Source organism: Narcine bancroftii, chromosome 13 (genome assembly GCF_036971445.1).
Source record: "Narcine bancroftii isolate sNarBan1 chromosome 13, sNarBan1.hap1, whole genome shotgun sequence".
NCBI classification, from domain to species: domain Eukaryota; kingdom Metazoa; phylum Chordata; class Chondrichthyes; order Torpediniformes; family Narcinidae; genus Narcine; species Narcine bancroftii.
The window spans coordinates 83,358,597-83,376,946 of record NC_091481.1 but is presented as its reverse complement, the minus strand read 5'-3'; the positions used below and the strand labels follow the sequence as shown (position 1 = coordinate 83,376,946).

The following is an 18,350-nucleotide window of genomic DNA, read 5'->3' as shown; positions in this document are numbered from 1 at the left end:
CCATTAGGATCCCTAATAAAGGCGGTATGGCCCTCAGTACTTCCTTGGAATTGGACCAACAGCATGGGCAAGATTTCCCTGTAGGTTTATAGCAATTAAAGCCTATATTATCTTGGAGTCTCCTTTGTGGCCAAGGAACCTCCTATCAATCGTGTCACCAATGACTATCCCTCTCCCAGACTTCAACATTCCCCTCTGTGGCTCAGATCTGACCACGGTGGTATTGATCTAGAGATCGACTTGCCCACATAGGTCATCTGCCCCCAGCAGTATCCAAAGGGGTATACTTCTTGTCATGGGTAACAGTTGCAGGGGTGCTTGGTACTGGAATGCCTTTTCCCCTTTCATCTCCGAACAGTCACCTGGTTACCCGTCTCTTACCCTTTTCCTGTGACCGACTCCTCATAGCCCCTACCTATCACTCCCCTCTGCCTCCCGGATGCTCATCCAGTTCCAGCTCCAGTCCCCCGACACGGTCTGTAATGATCTGCAGCTGGATGCACCTCTTCCAGGTGTAGTCATCAGGGACTCTTGTGCTATCCCAGAGTTCCCGCATCCTGCAATTGGAGCATTCCACTGTCTCAGCTCCCCTCTTTACCACCTAATCTAGATTACTATGTTCATGACATTAAATTCTGATTCTGAGTTTGAGTCCGGCATTCACGTCAAGATGCAGGTAGACTCGTAAACCTCAGATCAGCTTTGCAAACCCTTCCACTGAGTCCAATATTTGTTCTGACTCAATACATCTGTGCACATCAATTGTCGAGTTCAGTTTTATTGATAAATTCGTTGGATAATTGAAGGTACGGGACACTTTGCCAAGTTCTTGAGCTGTTCCCTGAACTTGGACTGAGTCACAGCATAGATAAATGTGTTAGTGCAGCAACTTAAATGTAGAAGCATGGCTCCCACGTAACGAAAGTTGTACTGATAAATATTGTATTTGTCGATAGTGGTGCCAGCGATGGAATAAAAGAAGGAATCTATAATGTACGACAGCCACAGGAGGACGAAGCTGCCCGATAGCGTGAAGAGTAAAATGATAGACTTCCTGCGGTTCTCCATCTCGAGGTCACTGCCTTTCTCTCCCCTGCTTTGACCTCTTAGCCCCTTGCGTACCCGACTGGCAACCAGAATGTGTTTGACGGTCAGAACATTAAACAACAAGATTAATCCGAAAGGCAGCAATGGGGTTGAAACAGCGTCGAACCAGTCAAATCCCACCCATTCCGGCTGAGAGAAATATTCCGGCTTAAAGACACACAGCCAAGGAATACCATCGATTATCACCCAAGGTTCCTGTGTGAAGTATTTGGGAATATTTTTTAAACAGACCAGAGTGCCAGTTATCGTCAGAACCACCACCGCGGTTTTCCTGGTGCAGAATTTATTTTTTAACTTCTGGCAACAAATGGCCACGTATCGATCAAAGGTGAAAGTAACAGTGAACCAGACAGAACAGCCCCTGGCCGCATGCCTGAGGACAAACAGCACACTGCAGACGGGCGTGATGCGCAGGAAGTTCCAGGGGAAATAATAAATATTGATGCGCCGTAGTATGACCTGGGTGATGATGGTCAAGAGGTCCGTCACCGCCATGGCCACCAGGTACAGGGTGGTGCAAGGGGAGAGCCCGCACTTACCCCGGGACAGGATCACAATCGCCACGAAATTCACTGCAAAGCAAGAGAGAGGATAAAATGGGTCAGAATGTACAGGTCATCCTGCCTCAGCAAGGAACCAAATTTTGTTACACAAGATAAAATCTTGCCAAAAGCCCCAACCAACTTACAAACTTTCCACTCGATTGTTTATTGGATACAAACCCAGCCCATGTAATCTCTCTTTAAAACTGAAATTATCCTGAATAGGCAACAATATCCTAGTGTAAAAAAATAAGCAAGAACAAATTCTACTGGAGGAGCTCAGCAGGTCGAGGGGCATCAGTGGGAGAAAAGAATGGTTAATGATTTGATTTGGAACCCATAATCGAACTGATATTCAGTGTCACTTCGTCGAGTCTAGATGAAGGGATCTGACCAGAAACATCGACAATTGTTTTCCTTCCACTATCGACCTGCTGAGTTCCACTATCTAGTTCTTTATATTTGCTCCAGTGTCCAATGTCTGCCTCCCTTGTTTGTCTGCAATATCCTGGTGAATCTCCTCTGCACCCTCTCCACACCAACCCCTATCCCTGTTGCATCTGAAGCAGAGATTGGGTGGGAGAAGAAGTGGGTAATGGAGGAGAGGAGGGAGGAGATTTATACAGGGTCAGATTAAGGCCAATTGAGACCCTAAACACAGCCCAACAATGGTCCCTCTCGACCCTTCCATGGTCTGACTGACGTTAAGACTCAATAAGTACTGAATGTGAAATAATAGATGAAAACTTCAATTTTTCTCCACAACCATATTAAATACAATGTTTTTAAAATTTTATTTACACTAAATAGCAGTAAGCAATATAAGCAAATGATTACTTATAACTAGGGCAATAGGAAAAAATGTAAATTTCGGGGCCCTCGTTCAGCTGCTCCCTGGTAAATCCGGCACTGTGAAAAAAAGCTCTGTGGATCCCCTCTCCCTTGATGCCCTTAGCATGTGCTCACTTTGCTTCATGGTTCATCCAGGCCTGATTTTATTGAGCAGCGTGGAGGGAAAGAGGAGAAGGAAGGGCTAAGCCTTGTATCCAGAAGGAGATGGACATAGTTCAGAGGGGCTGGAGTGGATAACGTATTCCTGAGAACAGACACAGCAGTGGTGAAGCAACTGGGAGAGAGCTGGCCATTGGACTCACCCGCACAGACGCAGTGAAATGCACTTACCAGGAACACCAATAATGGCAATGAGGGTGTACCATATCTTCGCGGCAACTTGAACTGGGAGATGCATGTTCTGCGTGAGAAGACGTATCTTCGTGCTGCAGGCAATCTCTCTGAATGGAGCTCTGAGCTGATGCCGACCCCGAACATTTCATTTATACGCTGCGAATCTCTGGGGAGGTCTAGAGGTTGCAACACCTTCCAAATAGTTATCTTTATTTAAAAATAGAACAGATTGCAACATGCAAATCATCTCCCTCTTGTGTAACTGGAAAGTGCCAATTAAACATAAACTGGCAAAGGAGAACAGAAACGGTTAATGAGGAATATGAGATACAGGGTTGGAATAAGATTATCTGCTTCCAATATTGGCAAATTGAGCATTAGACTCAAGGAGTCGTACACCACAACAGCCGGCCTTTCTGCCCACTGAATTTATGTCGACCGTCATCTATAGTAAAACACGAAAATCTGTACACACCGTGATTGAAGTTAAAACAAACTGCTGGAGAATCTCACCAAGGGAAATAGTGTCCTTTACGTAGCAAAGGCAAAAATACATAACCAACATTTCGGGATCCCAACAAAAGGATGGGGGAGGGGGAGAAGAAGGGGCAGGGCAAGTGGGGGTGGTGGCAAAAGCAGATAATAGGTGGAGAAGGGAGGGAGGAGACAGCAGCGATCGGGGAGGAGGGACGGCTGGGTGGGTCGGGAGGACAATTCGTCTGATGCAGAGGCTGGTGGGGTGGTAGATGAGAATGGGGGAATTCTATGATTGTTACGACTGGGGCCAGAGGGGCGGGAAATGGAGGAAATGCAGGTGAGGGCTGAGTTGATGGTGGTGGAGGGGAAGCTGAATTTGCGGAAGAAGGCAGACATTTCGGAAGATCTGGGCTAGGCGACCTCATCTTGGGAATGGATGTGGCAGAGATGGAGAAATTGAGAGAAGTGAATGGAATCCTTGCATGGGCCAGGGTGTGAGTAAGTTTAGTCCACGTAGTAGTGGGAGTTAGTGGGTGTGTAATAAAGCTTGGCTCCCAAGCTGGAGACAGAGAGATCCAGGAAAGGGGGAGTGTTGTCTGAGATGGACCAGGTGAGTTTGAGATCAGGTTGGAAATTGACCCCAAAGTGGTTGAAGTTGACAAGCTCATCATGGGTGAATGAGGCAGCCCCAACATAGTCGTCGATGTACCAGTGGAAGAGTTAAGGGGAGTTGCCAATGTAGGTTGCAGCATGGATTCTCCCCGAACAGGCAGGCGTAGCTGGGACTCATGCGGGAAATAAGGAAACCTGGAAAACAAGGACTCGCATGTTCAAATGCTGTTTATTGACTTCAGCTCAGCATTCAACACAATTGGACCACAGTTGAGTCTAAACACCTCCCTCTGCAATTGGATTCTTGGCTTTCTGTTGGGGAGAACTCAGGCAGTCTGGCTCAGTAACAGCACCATCATGACCATCAGACTGAACACTGGACCCCATCTCCCCACCGCCAGGTCTGTGTGCTGAATCCACTGCTGTTCGCTCTGCCAACCCACGATTGTGTAGCTAAACACAGCTTGAACCACATCATCAAGCTCGCTCATGACACGACCATGGTGGGCCTGATCAGTAGGAATGAGGATTCAGTGTACAGAGATGAGGTGCAGTTGCTAACGGACTGGTGCAGAGCCAACAACCTGTACCTGGACATCAAAAAAACGAAAGAGATGGTTGACGACCTCAGGAGGGCCTGGTGGGGGGGGGGGGGGGGGGGCACACTCCGCTGACCATTGATGGCTCTACCGTTGATGTCGTCAAGAGTATCAAGTTCCTTGGAGTGCACTTGGCATAGAATCTCAACTGGTTCTTAACATCAGTTCCATAGCCAAAAAAGCCCAGCAGCGCCTCTACTTCCCGCAAAGGGTTTATCTCCCACCCTCCATCCTCACTACGTTCTAAGAGGATGTATCGAGAGCATCCTAGGCAACTGCATCACCACCTGGTTTGGAAACTGTACCTCCTCGGACTGCAAAACCCTACAGAGAATTGTGATGTCAGCAGAAAAGATCATTGGGGACTCCCTTCCTACCGTGAAGTTTGTCTACAACACTTGATGCAGGTGAGGGACAATAAATATTGTAAAGGACTCCACACACCTCTCATGTAAACTGTTCTCCCTTCTGCTATCGGGTAGGAGGTACCCTAGCACTTGGGCCCTGACATCCAGATTGGGCAAGAGCTTTATCCCCCACAAGCTATCAAATTCCTGAACTCCCAGAACATTTGGGGCCAGGGTACTGTAGACTGTTAATGTATAAGTTTTAACATTTTAAACTTGTTGAACTTCTATTCTAACCTATATTTCTGTTAATATGCTCCATGGTCCTGGAGAAATGTGATCTCGTCTTTACCGTGCGAGTGTTGTATGGACGATACATAAAGGGGACTTGACTTGGGTTCCCATGGCCACTCCTTGAACGGAAAAGTAGTAACTTGGTGTCTCAGAAAATCTCTAACTTGGAAATTGTGGAGATTTAATGTATGTGAAAATGCTCAAAGGTCATAAAACAGCCATCTACAAATAAATCAAACAATGAAATGACGCCCTTTTCCTTCCATTTATGAAAATGCACTATCAAGGCAAGATGGAAGGAAAAAGAAATTATTGATAATCATGGCAGATAAAGGAATATTATTCTGTTCAAAACAGAATTGAAACTAAATTCATAATGAGGTTTTGACAACCGAACTTTTTACCAAAGTAAATGGAAGGCAAGTGTCAAGTAGTGTAGCCAGAGCAAACGTTAAAACCGTTCAGCCCCATGCAGGTCCACTCTGTCCGATTTATCTATGCAACGAATCCAGAAATTAATACATTTAATATTAATCGCCCTGTAGCGAGCTCAATACATTGTAGTTCTCGGTTATAGCCCTAAGGCTGTAGCTCGAATCCGCAAGGAGAAAAAAGACACACACACACCAGTAGAGCATATTCGACACTGAGTTTATTCAGTGACAACTGTGCCTTTTATAGTCAGCTCGGCCGCATCGCCACCGGGGCGTGGCTTGAGCGGGCCGGCTGCCAATTGGTCCCCTTGGATCCCCGGGCCCCGATGGGGTTCCTTTGCAATCCACCGGCGATGATTGGCCAGTTTCACCGCTCTGCCAGTGGCCTATGGAAACGGGTGTTTCAGCCGGCAGGATGCTTTGCCAGTTGCCGCCTTCGACGGCCATTTCCTGTGTCATCTTGAGGCGCGGGGTGCTGGTCACTACAGCCCAATAATAATATCTCAGGATCAGCAAAGCAAAGCCCCCATTTCTTTTTGATTTTTGTCAATGAGATTCATTCAACCTTGGACTCTTGTTGTTCCCAACATACAAAGAGATCACAGATTCAACCGAGTCAAAAAATTTCTTTGGTATAGGAATCGGAATTGCTTGGAATAAATATAAAAATTTAGACAGAACATTCATTTTGATGGCGTTAATTCTACCAACAAGCGACATAAAAGAGGGGGCCATTTAGATAGGTCTCTTCCACCTCCCTAAACAAAGGACTGAAGTTTTCTTTGAAAAGATCTTTAAATATCTTAGAAACCTTAACTCAGTGATTCTCAACCTTTTTCTTTCCACTCACAACCCACTTTAAGTAATCCTTGTGCCATCGCTGCTCTGTGATTAGTAAGGGATTGCTTAAGGTGGGATGTAGGTGGAAAGAAAACGTTTGAAAACCACTGTCATAACTCCTCCTCAGTTTTGTTTTAAATTTCCGCCCTTCAATCCTGTAGTTGTGCCCTCTTGTCCTTGACTCCTCGACTATGGGAAGCAACTTTGCCACATCTATACTCTGTGCAGATCTTTCAACATTCCAAATACTTCTATAAGGAAAATAAGGACCTAAAACTGTACCCGGTACTCCAAGTGAGGCGTCACCAGTGCCTTATAAAGCCTCAACATCACATCCCTGCTCTTGGATCCTATTCCTCCAGACATGATCAGCAACATTGCATTCGCCTTCTTCACCGCCGACCCATCCTGGAGGTTAACCTATAGGGTGACCTGCATGAGGATTTCCAAGTCCCTTTGTACCTCTGAATTTTGAATTTTCTCCCCCATCGAAATGATATTTTGCCCTGTTATTCCTTCTAGCAAAGTGCACGACCATAGCCTTTCCAATGTTATATTTCATTTGCCTCTTCTGTACTCATTCTCCCAATCTACCTCAGGCTCCTCCTTTTCCTCTTTCCTACCTCCCCCTCCACAAATCTCCGTATCATCTGCTAAACGTAGCCTCAAATCCATTATTCCACAAATCAGACCATTAACATACATCGTGGAAAGAAGTGGCCCCAACACTGATTCCTGCGGATCACCACTGGGAGCCAGAAGCCAACCAGAATAGGATCCCTTCATTTCCACTCTCTGATCTTTGTCGATCAGACAGTTGTCCACCCATGCTGGTGTCTTCCCTGTAATTCCATGGGCTCTTACTTTGTGAGGGAGCCTCATGTGTGGCACCTTCTCAAAGAACTTTTGAAGATCCAAATGTCTCCTCATCCTTGACAATTGACTCCATAAACATCCTCACCACCTATGTTTGGCTAACAGGTCTATAAATTCCATTATCAACCCTGGTTTCCTTTCCCAATACCCAATCCATAATTGCCACTTCCCTGGTCAGCTCTGCCACGATCTGTTCTAAGAAGCCACTTTGTGGGCATTCTACAAATTCTATCCCTTTAGATCCAGTCCCAACCTAGTTTCCCCAATCTCCTTGCATGTTAAAGACACCCACGACTACCATAACATCGCGCTTCCGACACGCATTTTTGCATTTGCCGTTATAATTTGTTGGCCACACCCCGGCTACTGTTTGGAGGTCTGAATGTAACTGCCAACAGTGTCCTTTGACCCTTGCGATTTTATTACTCAACCCACAATGATGTTTTATCTTCTGATCCAATGTCACTTCTTTCTAATGACTTAATGCCATTTCTTACCAACAGACCTCCCTCTACTTACCTGCCTCTCCTTTCGACGCATGTCATTCATGCTACAAATGACATCCATCCTTTAGCCACGACTCTGTGAATGGGCACAGTATCATACTTGCCAGTCTGTAGGTGAACGACAAGGCCATCGACTTTATTTCTTATGCTTTTCAAACTGTTTTCTAACTCCCTAAACTTGCGTTGCAGGCTTTCTGCCTCACTCGTGCCTATGTGAATGGTCCCAGTATGTACTACCAAATTAAAATTTGGAGGGGCAAAGAGACTTGGGAACCCTTAAGTCTAACCTCCAGGTGGATCTGGTGGTGACGAAGGTGTCGTGGTTGCCCCCCTCCCCCATTAGGATCCCTAATAAAGGCAGTATGGCCCTCAGTACTTCCTTGGAATTGGGCCAACAGCATGGGCAAGATTCCCCTGTAGGTTTATAGCAATTAAAGCCTATATTATCTTGGAGTCTCCTTTGTGGCCAAGGAACCTCCTATCAATCGTGTCACCAATGACTATCCCTCTCCCAGACTTCAACATTCCCCTCTGTGGCTCAGATCTGACCACGGTGGTATTGATCTGGACATCGACTTGCCCACATAGGTCATCTGCCCCCAGCAGTATCCAAAGGGGTATACTTCTTGACATGGGTAACGGTTGCAGGGGTGCTCGGCACTGGAATGCCTTCTCCCTTTTCATCTCCGAACAGTCACCCAGTTACCCGTCTCTTACCCTTTCGCTGTGACCGACTCCTCATAGCCCCTACCTATCACTCCCCTCTGCCTCCCGGATGCTCATCCAGTTCCAGCTCCAGTCCCCCGACATGGTCTGTAATGATCTGCAGCTGGATGCACCTCTTCCAGGTGTAGTCATCAGGGACTCTTGTGCTATCCCAGAATTCCCACATTCTGCAATTGGAGCATTCCACTGTCTCAGCTCCCCTCTTTACCACCTAATCTGGATTACTATGTTCATGACATTAAATTCTGATTCTGAGTTTGAGTCCGGCATTCACGTCAAGATACAGGTAGACTCGTAAACCTCAGATCAGCTTTGCAAACCCTGAGTCCAATATTTGTTCTGACCCAGTACATCTGTGCACATCAATTGTTGAGTTCAGTTTTATTGATAAATTCGTTGGATAATTGAAGGTACAGGACACTTTGCCAAGTTCTTGAGCTGTTCCCTGAACTTGGACTGAGTCACAGCATAGATAAATGTGTTAGTGCAGCAACTTAAATGTAGAAGCATGGCTCCCACGTAACGAAAGTTGTACTGATAAATATTGTATTTGTCGATAGTGGTGCCAGCGATGGAATAAAAGAAGGAATCTATAATGTACGACAGCCACAGGAGGACGAAGCTGCCCGATAGCGTGAAGAGTAAAATGATAGACTTCCTGCGGTTCTCCATCTCGAGGTCACTGCCTTTCTCTCCCCTGCTTTGACCTCTTAGCCCCTTGCGTACCCGACTGGCAACCAGAATGTGTTTGACCGTCAGAACATTAAATAACAAGATTAATCCGAAAGGCAGCAATGGGGTAGAAACAGCGTCGAACCAGTCAAATCCCATCCATTCCGGCTGAGAGAAATATTCCGGCTTAAAGACACACAGCCAAGGAATACCATCGATTATCACCCAAGGTTCCTGTGTGAAGTATTTGGGAATATTTTTTAAACAGACCAGAGTGCCAGTTATCGTCAGAACCACCACCGCGGTTTTCCTGGTGCAGTATTTATTTTTTAACTTCTGGCAGCAAATGGCCACGTATCGATCAAAGGTGAAAGTAACAGTGAACCAGACAGAACAGCCCCTGGCCGCATGCCTGAGGACAAACAGCACACTGCAGACGGGCGTGATGCGCAGGAAGTTCCAGGGGAAATAATAAATATTGATGCGCCGTAGTATGACCTGGGTGACGATGGTCAAGAGGTCCGTCACCGCCATGGCCACCAGGTACAGGGTGGTGCAAGGGGAGAGCCCGCACTTACCCCGGGACAGGATCACAATCGCCACGAAATTCACTGCAAAGCAAGAGAGAGGATAAAATGGGTCAGAATGTACAGGTCATCCTGCGTCAGCAAGGAACCAAATTTTGTTACAGAAGATAAAATCTTACCTAAAACCCCAACCAGCTTACAAACTTTATGCTCGATTGTTTAATGGATCAAACCCAGCCCATGTAATCTCTCTTTAAAACTAAAATAATCCTAAATAGGCAACAATATCCTGGTGTAAAAAAATAAGCAAGAACAAATTCTACTGGAGGAGCTCAGCAGGTCGAGGGGCATCAGTGGGAGAAAAGAAAGGTTAATGATTTGGGTTGGAACCCATAATCGAACTGATATTCAGTGTCACTTCGTCAAGACTGGATGAAGGGATCTGACCAGAAATGTCGATAATTGTTTTCCATCCACCATCGACCCTCGAACTTCCACCATCCAGTTGTTTATATTTGCACCAGTATCCAGCATCTACTCTCCCCCGTGTGTCTGCAACATCTTGGTGAATCTCCTCTGCACCCTCTCCACACCAACACAATCTGATTCTGCAGTGTGGCAACGCGTACTACACACGATAATCCAGGTGAGGCCCCATAAATATCTTCATTCACTGGAACAACGATTCCCTCCTTCTCCTGTGTTCCATCCCACGGTTAATGAAGCCAGGACTTCTTCAACGCCATCTCTCACCTTGGCCACTTTCACGCTGAGATCTCTCTCAAGAAGACCCCCTATCCCTGTTGCATCTGAAGCAGAAACTGGGTGGGAGCAGAAGTGGGGTAATGGAGGAGATGCGGGAAAGTGATTATACAGGGAAGGATTAAGGCCAATTGAGGCGCTAAACACAGCCCCACAGTGGTTCCCTCTCAACCCCTCCACGGTCTGACTGACAAGATATTAAGACTCAACAAATGCTAAATGTGAAATAATAGATTAAAAATTCAGTTTTCTTCGAGGTCAGACCCCACAACGATATTAAATATAACCTCAATAGATGTATCATGACACAGACCATCACATAACCTCACCATGTTCTATATGTATTTACCGGGTATAATATATGTTTTTTTCCATTTATGGTGGGGCTCCTTTTTGTGGGACCCTCATTCAGCTGCACCTTGGTAAATCTGTCACTGGAAAAAACTCTATGGCACCCCTTCCCTTGGTGCCCTCAGCATGTGCTTATTTTGCTTCATCGTTTATGCAGACCTGACCAATGTGGAGGGAGGGAGGTAAAGGAAGGGCTAAGCCTTGTAGCCAGAAGGAGGAGGACATAGTTCAGAGGGGCTGGAGAGGAAAACGTATTCCTGAGGACAGACAGAGCGGAGGTGAAGCCATTGGACTCCCCCTCACAGACTCAGTGAAATGTAAAGGCGAAAGGTACTTACCAGGAACACCAATAATGGCAATGATGGTGTACCATATCTTCGCGGCAACTTGAACTGGGCGATGCATGTTCTTCGTGTGAAGACGTATCTTCGTGCTGCAGCCAATCTCTCTGAATGGAGCTCTGAGCTGATGCCGACCCCGAACATTTCATTTATTCGCTGCGATTCTCTGGGGACCTCTTGAGGTTGCAACACTTTCCAAATAGTTATCTTTATTTCAAAATAGAACAGATTGCAACATGCAAATCATCTCCCTCTTGTGTAAATTAGAAAGTGCCAATTAAACGTAAACTGGCAGAGGAGAATAGAAATGGTTAATCCTGGAATAGGAGATGTAGGGTTGGAATAAGACTATCTGCTTCTAGTATTTGAAAATTCAACATGGAGTCATACAGCACAAAAGCAGGCCCTTCCGCCCACTGAAGTCATGTTGACCATCATGCACCCATCTATACCCATCCCATTTCCCAGCACTTCATCCACAGCCCTCTATGCCGTGGCGATCCAACTGTTGGCCTGGACACTGTGTCAATGTTGTGAGAGCACTTGCTCCCTCCTTCTCGGTCAGTACATTCCAGACTGCAGCCCCCATCTGGGTGAAGACAATTTACCTCAGATCACCGTCTAATCCTCCTGCCTCCTCACCTTAACCTTTGCTTACAGAGTGCTGGATATATGGAACAAGCTTTCTCTCTCTCTCTCTCTCTTTCTCTCTCTCTCTCTCTCACACACACACACACACACACTTTCATTCCCATTAACTTTCTCAATCTCACTATCTCTAATTCTCTCTCTTTCTTTCACTCACTCACTCACTCTCTCTCATTCTCATTCTCTCACACTTTCTCGCTCTCTCTCCCAAACTTTCTCTCTCTCTAACTCCCTGACTCATCCCTCTCTAATTTCCTCACTTTCACTCCCTCTCTCCCCTATTCCTCATTCTCCTTTCCCCTTGTTCCCCTCCCCCGATAAAATCTCAGGAAATCCAGGATGCAATTACACAGTGGGGTGTTGAGTCTCAGGTCTTGGAGTTCGCTGATCAGTTTGGAGGGGATAATGGTGTTGAATGCCAAACTGTGGTAAATAAAGAACATCCTGTAGTAGGCATCTTTGCTGTCTATGCATTCCAAAGGCTTCTATAGAGCCAGTGAGATGGCATCTACCGTAGACTTGTTGCTCTGGTCAGCGACTTTGAACGGATCCATGATGCCGCTCAGACAGGAACTGATGAGCTTCAACACCAGTCTCTGAAAACACTTCATCACTGTTAATGTGAGGGCCACTGGTCGATAGTCATTTAGGCGGGTGACTGCTCTCTTCTTGGGCACTGAGACGATCGAAGCTTGTTTGAAACAGGTGGGTACCACGCCTTTTTGGAGTGAAATGTTGAAGATACTCATGGATACAGTCGCCCGTTGGTTGGCGCGTTTTCGGTACTCGGTCGGATACTCAGTCTGGACCGGATGCTCCCCTCTGAAGGCATCTTCAGATATTGACAGGAGAGGAACATAATTGAAGGTGGTGGGGGGGGGAGGGGGGGGTGGGGGGGGGTGCGCAGTTATTCTTCCTAGTTCTGGTTGTCAAATCGGGCAATTGGGAGTGAAGTTATGCTGTCTCCCGCTGCACCAGATTTGGTTTTGGAGCAGATTATGTCACTTAGGCCCTGCCACAGATGGCGGGCATCCTTAGTTGTCTCCATTCTCAACTGGAATCTTCACTTCACCCGGGAGATGATGTTCCGTGGGTCACGCCAACACCTTGTGCAGTTTTCTCGATGGCCAGATTTACATCTGGCTCTCAGCAGGTTCCGGATTTCATTGTTCATCCAAGCATTCTGGTTGGGGAAAACCCCAAACGCTTTGGCGGGGACACACTCTTCTACAGCTGTGTGGATAAAGTCTGTAACGGCCCTATATAGTCATTCAGATCCTCAGTAGAGTTCTTGAACAGTCCACTGACTCGAGGCAGTTCTTCAACCTCCCACCACCTCCTTCTTGATCTCTGGAGCCTCCCTTTCTTTGGCTCTGTCTGTCTGTTTGCAGGTAGAAGGAGCACCGTCTTGCCAAAATGTGCTCTGGGGAAAGAACAAGAGGCTTTCCTTATCTTAGATTTTCCGTGACCAAGGGTGCTGGGATGTCTGGTACAGCAGGCTATGTGCTGGTGGTCATTGGGCAGGGTTTTCTTGAAATAGGCCTGATTGGTTTGGTGAAATTACTTTAATTGGTCTCTAAATAACCGGCGCAGTTAGCCTAGTGATCCGCACGATGTTATTACAGCACAGTGGGGTTAAAATCCCGTCCTGTCTGTAAGAAGTTTGACTCTTCTCCTCGTGTCTGCATAGGTTAATTTGGGTGTAACTGGCAGGAGTTTAAATGGCCGTAATCAGCTTGCACCATGATGTAAATAAAACTTTTTAAAAATTAATAAAATAATCAGTTACATTCTTTTTTCTAATTATAATTTTTTATTTTTCACAGTGAACCATATCAACCAAAATGCACACAAACATTTCCCTCTTAAATATACACAGTGGCATTTTCTCCCCCTTTTTCTCCTCCCACTCTCCCTCCCCACTTCCCACCCCCCTCCAAAACCAACAAACATTCAACATATACAACACAACAAAACCATCAAACAATGTCATCACACAATGAAAAAATAAACAAGAAAAACATGTCATCTACTTTTACACACTGGATCAAGTCATTTTGTCTTCTTATCATTTTAGGGGTGGGGGTCCGAGGCAAGCCCTCTCTGTTATGTTCCATGTACGGTTCCCAAATTTGTTTGAATACTGTGATGTTATTTTTTAAATTATATGTTATTTTTTCCAATGGAATACATTTATTCATTTCCATGTATCATTGCTGTACTCTCAGGCTCTCTTCTGATTTCCAAGTTGACATTATACATTTTTTTGCTACAGCTAAGGCTATCAATAATGAATCTTTTTTTGTGCTTCATCCAGTTTGAGGCCTAATTCTTTACTTCTTATGTTACTTAGAAGAAAGATCTCTGGATTTTTTGGGATGTCGCTTTTTGTGATTTTATTTAATACCTGATTTAGATCTTCCCAAAACTTTTCCACTTTCTCACACGCCCAAATTGCATGTACTGTTGTTCCCGTTTCCTTCTTACAGCGAAAACATCTCTCTGATACTGTTGGGTCCCATTTATTTAACTTTTGGGGCGTGGTGTATAACCTGTGTAACCAATTATATTGTATCATGCGTAACCTCGTGTTTATTATATTCTTCATCGTTCGAGAACATAACTTTTCCCATATTTCATTTTTTTATCTTTGTTTAGATCTTGTTCCCACTTTTGTTTGGGTTTACAGCTTGTTTCCTCGTTCTCTTTCTCTTGCAGTTTGATGTACATGTTTGTAATAAATCTTTTAATTATCATTGTGTCTGTAATCACATATTCAAAGCTGCTTCCTTCTGATAACCTCAGCCTGCTTCCCAATTTGTCCTTCAAGTAGGTTTTCAGTTGGTGGTATGCAAACATTGTACCGTGAGTTATACCATATTTGTACTTCATTTGTTCAAATGATAATAAATTATTTCCCAAAAAACAATTTTCTATTCTTTTAATTCCGTTTCTCTCCCATTCTCTAAAGGAAAGGTTATCCATTGTAAAAGGGATTAGCTGATTTTTCGTCAATAATAATTTTGGTAGTTGGTCATTTGTTTTTTCCTTTCTAAGTGAATCTTCTTCCATATCTTCACTTAAATCGGTGCGGACTAGAAGGGCCGATTATGGCCTGTTTCCGTACTGTAAATGTTATATGGTTATATGGTTTCATCTCTCAGTTTTCCCTTTTTAAACTCAATGTATGACAACACATTTAAAACATAAAATACTTCAACAACTCCCACATCCAATATTCCCTTAGCCCCAAATGTCCCCTCTCTCTGAGTTGCCTCTTATCCCTTGCCGGGCAACCAGAACTCCCCTCTCCATTTGGATTGTGAACCCGCTCACAAGCATCAACTGATTTCGCAGTGACGGTTATTCTCTCCCACCCAACCCCCCACAGAAAAGACTTTTTTTTTACACATATAACAAAGCTCACCCTCTTTTATCCCCCCTTACTTCCTTTCTTCCCTTCTCTTTCCCTTCTTTAATTCTTACATATACATTGTTTTTACATCTTTATATGTATTTTATCGCCGTTCTTCATTCTTGTTAGATCTCTCCTTGTGTCCTGCAGGTGTTTTGCAAATTCCTGTGCTTCCTCCGGATCTGAGAACAGTCTGTTATGCTCCCCAGGGATAAATATTTTAAGCATCGCTGGATGTCTTAACATAAATTTATAACCTTTTTTCTATAGGATCGATTTTGCTGTATTAAACTCCTTCCTCTTCTTTAAGAGTTCAAAACTTAAGTCTGGGTAAAATAATATTTTTTGACCCTTGTATTCCAATGGTTTATTGTCTTCTCTAATTTTATTCCTTGCCCGCTCCAGTATATTTTCTCTTGTCGTATATCTCAAAAATTTTACTAAAATGGATCTTGGTTTTTGCTGTGTCTGTGGTTTCGGAGCTAATGCTCCGTGAGCCCTTTCTATTTCCATTCCTTCCTGCATTTCTGTCATTCCCAGGACCTTTGGGATCCATTCTTTTCTAAATTCCTTCACATCTGTATCTTCTTCACCCTCCTTCAGGCCCACTATTTTATGTTGTTTTGCCTACTATCATTTTCCAACATATCAATTTTCTGAGCTAACAACTCTTGTGTCTCTAACTCTTTTATTACTTTCTTCCAATTTTCTTCTTTAGTTGTTCACTTCCATTTCTACAGCCGTTTCTCGTTCTTCCACATTTTCTAATCTTTTCCCTATTTCTGTCTATTCTACTCACTTTTTCTTCTGTTCTTTTCATTTCACTAAATTCTAATGTCAACCATTCTTTTAATGCTCTCATTTGTTCTTGAAAAAAAACTTTATCTATATTCTGTCCATCTGTTTTACCTTCTATTTCTCTGTGCAGATCTTGGTCTTCTTCTTCTGTGTCGGTACCTGTGTTTGCATCTTCTTCTCTTCCTTGTATCTGTGTCTCTTTTGACTTTCCTGTTGAGTTGCTTGTCTCACTTTGCTGGGCTTCTGCTTGCTGTTGGTCCACTTTTTCTGGGCGACTCATCTGTTGGGCCTCCTGCTGCTCCTCCTCTTACCTTTCACTCCCTTTCCTGTCGCTTTACTCGTCCCAGCTGATTGACAACATGCTTCAAGCAAACAAACACATGCAACATGTCATTGAAAATTCATTTTCTGCATTCGTCTTCCCTGCTGATCTTGGTGCTGTCGGTGACAAACACGATGAAAGGTTTCACCGGGACATTGGGACCGTGGAAAAGCGGTATCAGTGTAACCAGAATCCATCAGTGCTGGCCGACTATTGTTGGACACTGACATGAGAGGCATCAGTTGCTGAGTACAAACGAAAATCAGTGGCAAAGTATTTTTAGGTCAGTTGAACTAACGCAATGTGTCAGCGTCATTATACGATTAAACCTGCTAAATTCAATAAAAGTTAATTCAATGTCTCTCCGATTTGATGGAGTAAATCATAAATTACCTTTGTGTTCAGCTTGAAGTTGTCTATCATAATCCCCAATTTATTTTCAGGAAGCAAACCCTTTTGAAAAATATTGTTGTCCAGTGTAACTGGCATTAAATAATGCCTGGTAGTTTTCATTGAAAATGGCATTGGTGGCGCAATCTGTGGAACTGGTACCTCAGCTCCAGAAACCAGGGTTTGATCCTGACCCCCTGGTGCTGTTTGTGTGGAGTTTGCACTTTCTCCCAATTTGCAAAGGTGTGCAAGGGAGTAGATCGATTGGCCACTGTAAATTAACACCCCCCTCCCCCCCCCACCATCGGTGGGAGGTAGAATCTGAGAGGAATTGTGGGGAGAATCAAATGGGATTTGGAAATGGGTCAGGACGACCCCCTTGTGCTATTTGATGCAAATCGATCAACTCAAAGGAGGGAGGATCACAAAACGAACAGTTGAGTACGGTATATATGGTAAATGGTCTGGGACGGAGGAGTGCGGTAGGACAGGGGGATCGAAGAATACAGATTCATAATTCCCTGAAAGTGGCGTCACAGGTGGACAGGGTTGTAAAGAGAGCTTATGGCGTATTGGCCTTCATAAATCAAAGTATTAAGTACAGGAGTTGGGATGTTATGGTGAAGTTTTATAAGACACCGGTGAGGCAAAATTTGGAGGATTGTGGTCAGTTTTGGTCACCGAACGACAGGAAATATATCAATAAGATAGAAAAAGGGGAGAGAAGATTTACTAGGATGTTGCCGGGATTTGAGTTACAGGGAAAGGTTAAACTTTTTTCCTTGGAGTGTAGAAGAATGAGGGGAGGTTTGATAGAAGTATACCAAGTAAAAAGAGGTATACAAAATCGATAGAGTAAATGCAGGTGAGGAGAGATAAAAACTGATCACAGAGCCCCGATGACGGAGGGAATACTTAAAGTGGGATGTGAGTGGAAGGAAAAAGGTTGAGAACCATTGATGTACGCCGTAGTGCCTTTGTTCCCCAGCGCTTCTGAGCACCCATTGTGAGTCCAATTCTTTTTTATCATAACTAAATTACATTTGCCTTTGTTCTCCTCATGTTACCGACAGATCTATAGCGGTCTCTGCAGATACAACCATCAACCACCAACAACAATGTTCGTGTTTGCTCTTCCAGAAAACGCCAAGAGAGCTTCTAGTTTTCCCTCATTCAACATTTCTCCCTCGAGTACAAGAAAGTCTGTAATTCAGTCCACACACACACACACACACACACACACACACACACACACACACACACACACACACACACACACACACACACACACACACACACACACACACACACACACACACACACACAAATCCTTTAGTATGATTTGGTAAGTCACCAAAGACTCCCGAATATTTCGACAGGTGTAGCGAGGAAAGGATTCTGCCTGGTATGGAGGTGCCAATGCACAGGACAGGAAAAGACTACAGAGAGTTATGACAGCCTGCAACATCACGGGCATCAGACTTCACTCCATCAAGGACCTCGACATTGAGGCGGTGTCTCAAGAAAGCAGCCTCTCTCCTCAAAGAGCCCCATCACCCAGGCCGTGCCCTCTTCACTC

General features: G+C 44.7%; 2 protein-coding genes across 2 annotated transcripts; both read right to left on the bottom strand.

Moving 5' to 3' along the window:
* Positions 1 to 777: 777 nt before the first annotated feature.
* LOC138748095 (probable G-protein coupled receptor 139) lies at positions 778 to 2,898 on the bottom strand. Its single transcript, XM_069907785.1, has 2 exons — positions 2,832 to 2,898; positions 778 to 1,679 (listed from the first exon to the last, which is right to left on the bottom strand). The coding sequence occupies exons 1-2, from the start codon at positions 2,896 to 2,898 to the stop codon at positions 778 to 780; spliced, it is 969 nt and encodes a 322-aa protein (XP_069763886.1).
* Positions 2,899 to 8,926: 6,028 nt separating this feature from the next.
* Positions 8,927 to 11,282, bottom strand: LOC138748591 (probable G-protein coupled receptor 139). Its single transcript, XM_069909042.1, has 2 exons — positions 11,196 to 11,282; positions 8,927 to 9,828 (listed from the first exon to the last, which is right to left on the bottom strand). The coding sequence occupies exons 1-2, from the start codon at positions 11,260 to 11,262 to the stop codon at positions 8,927 to 8,929; spliced, it is 969 nt and encodes a 322-aa protein (XP_069765143.1). The 5' UTR covers positions 11,263 to 11,282.
* Between the last annotated feature and the right edge of the window lie 7,068 nt (positions 11,283 to 18,350).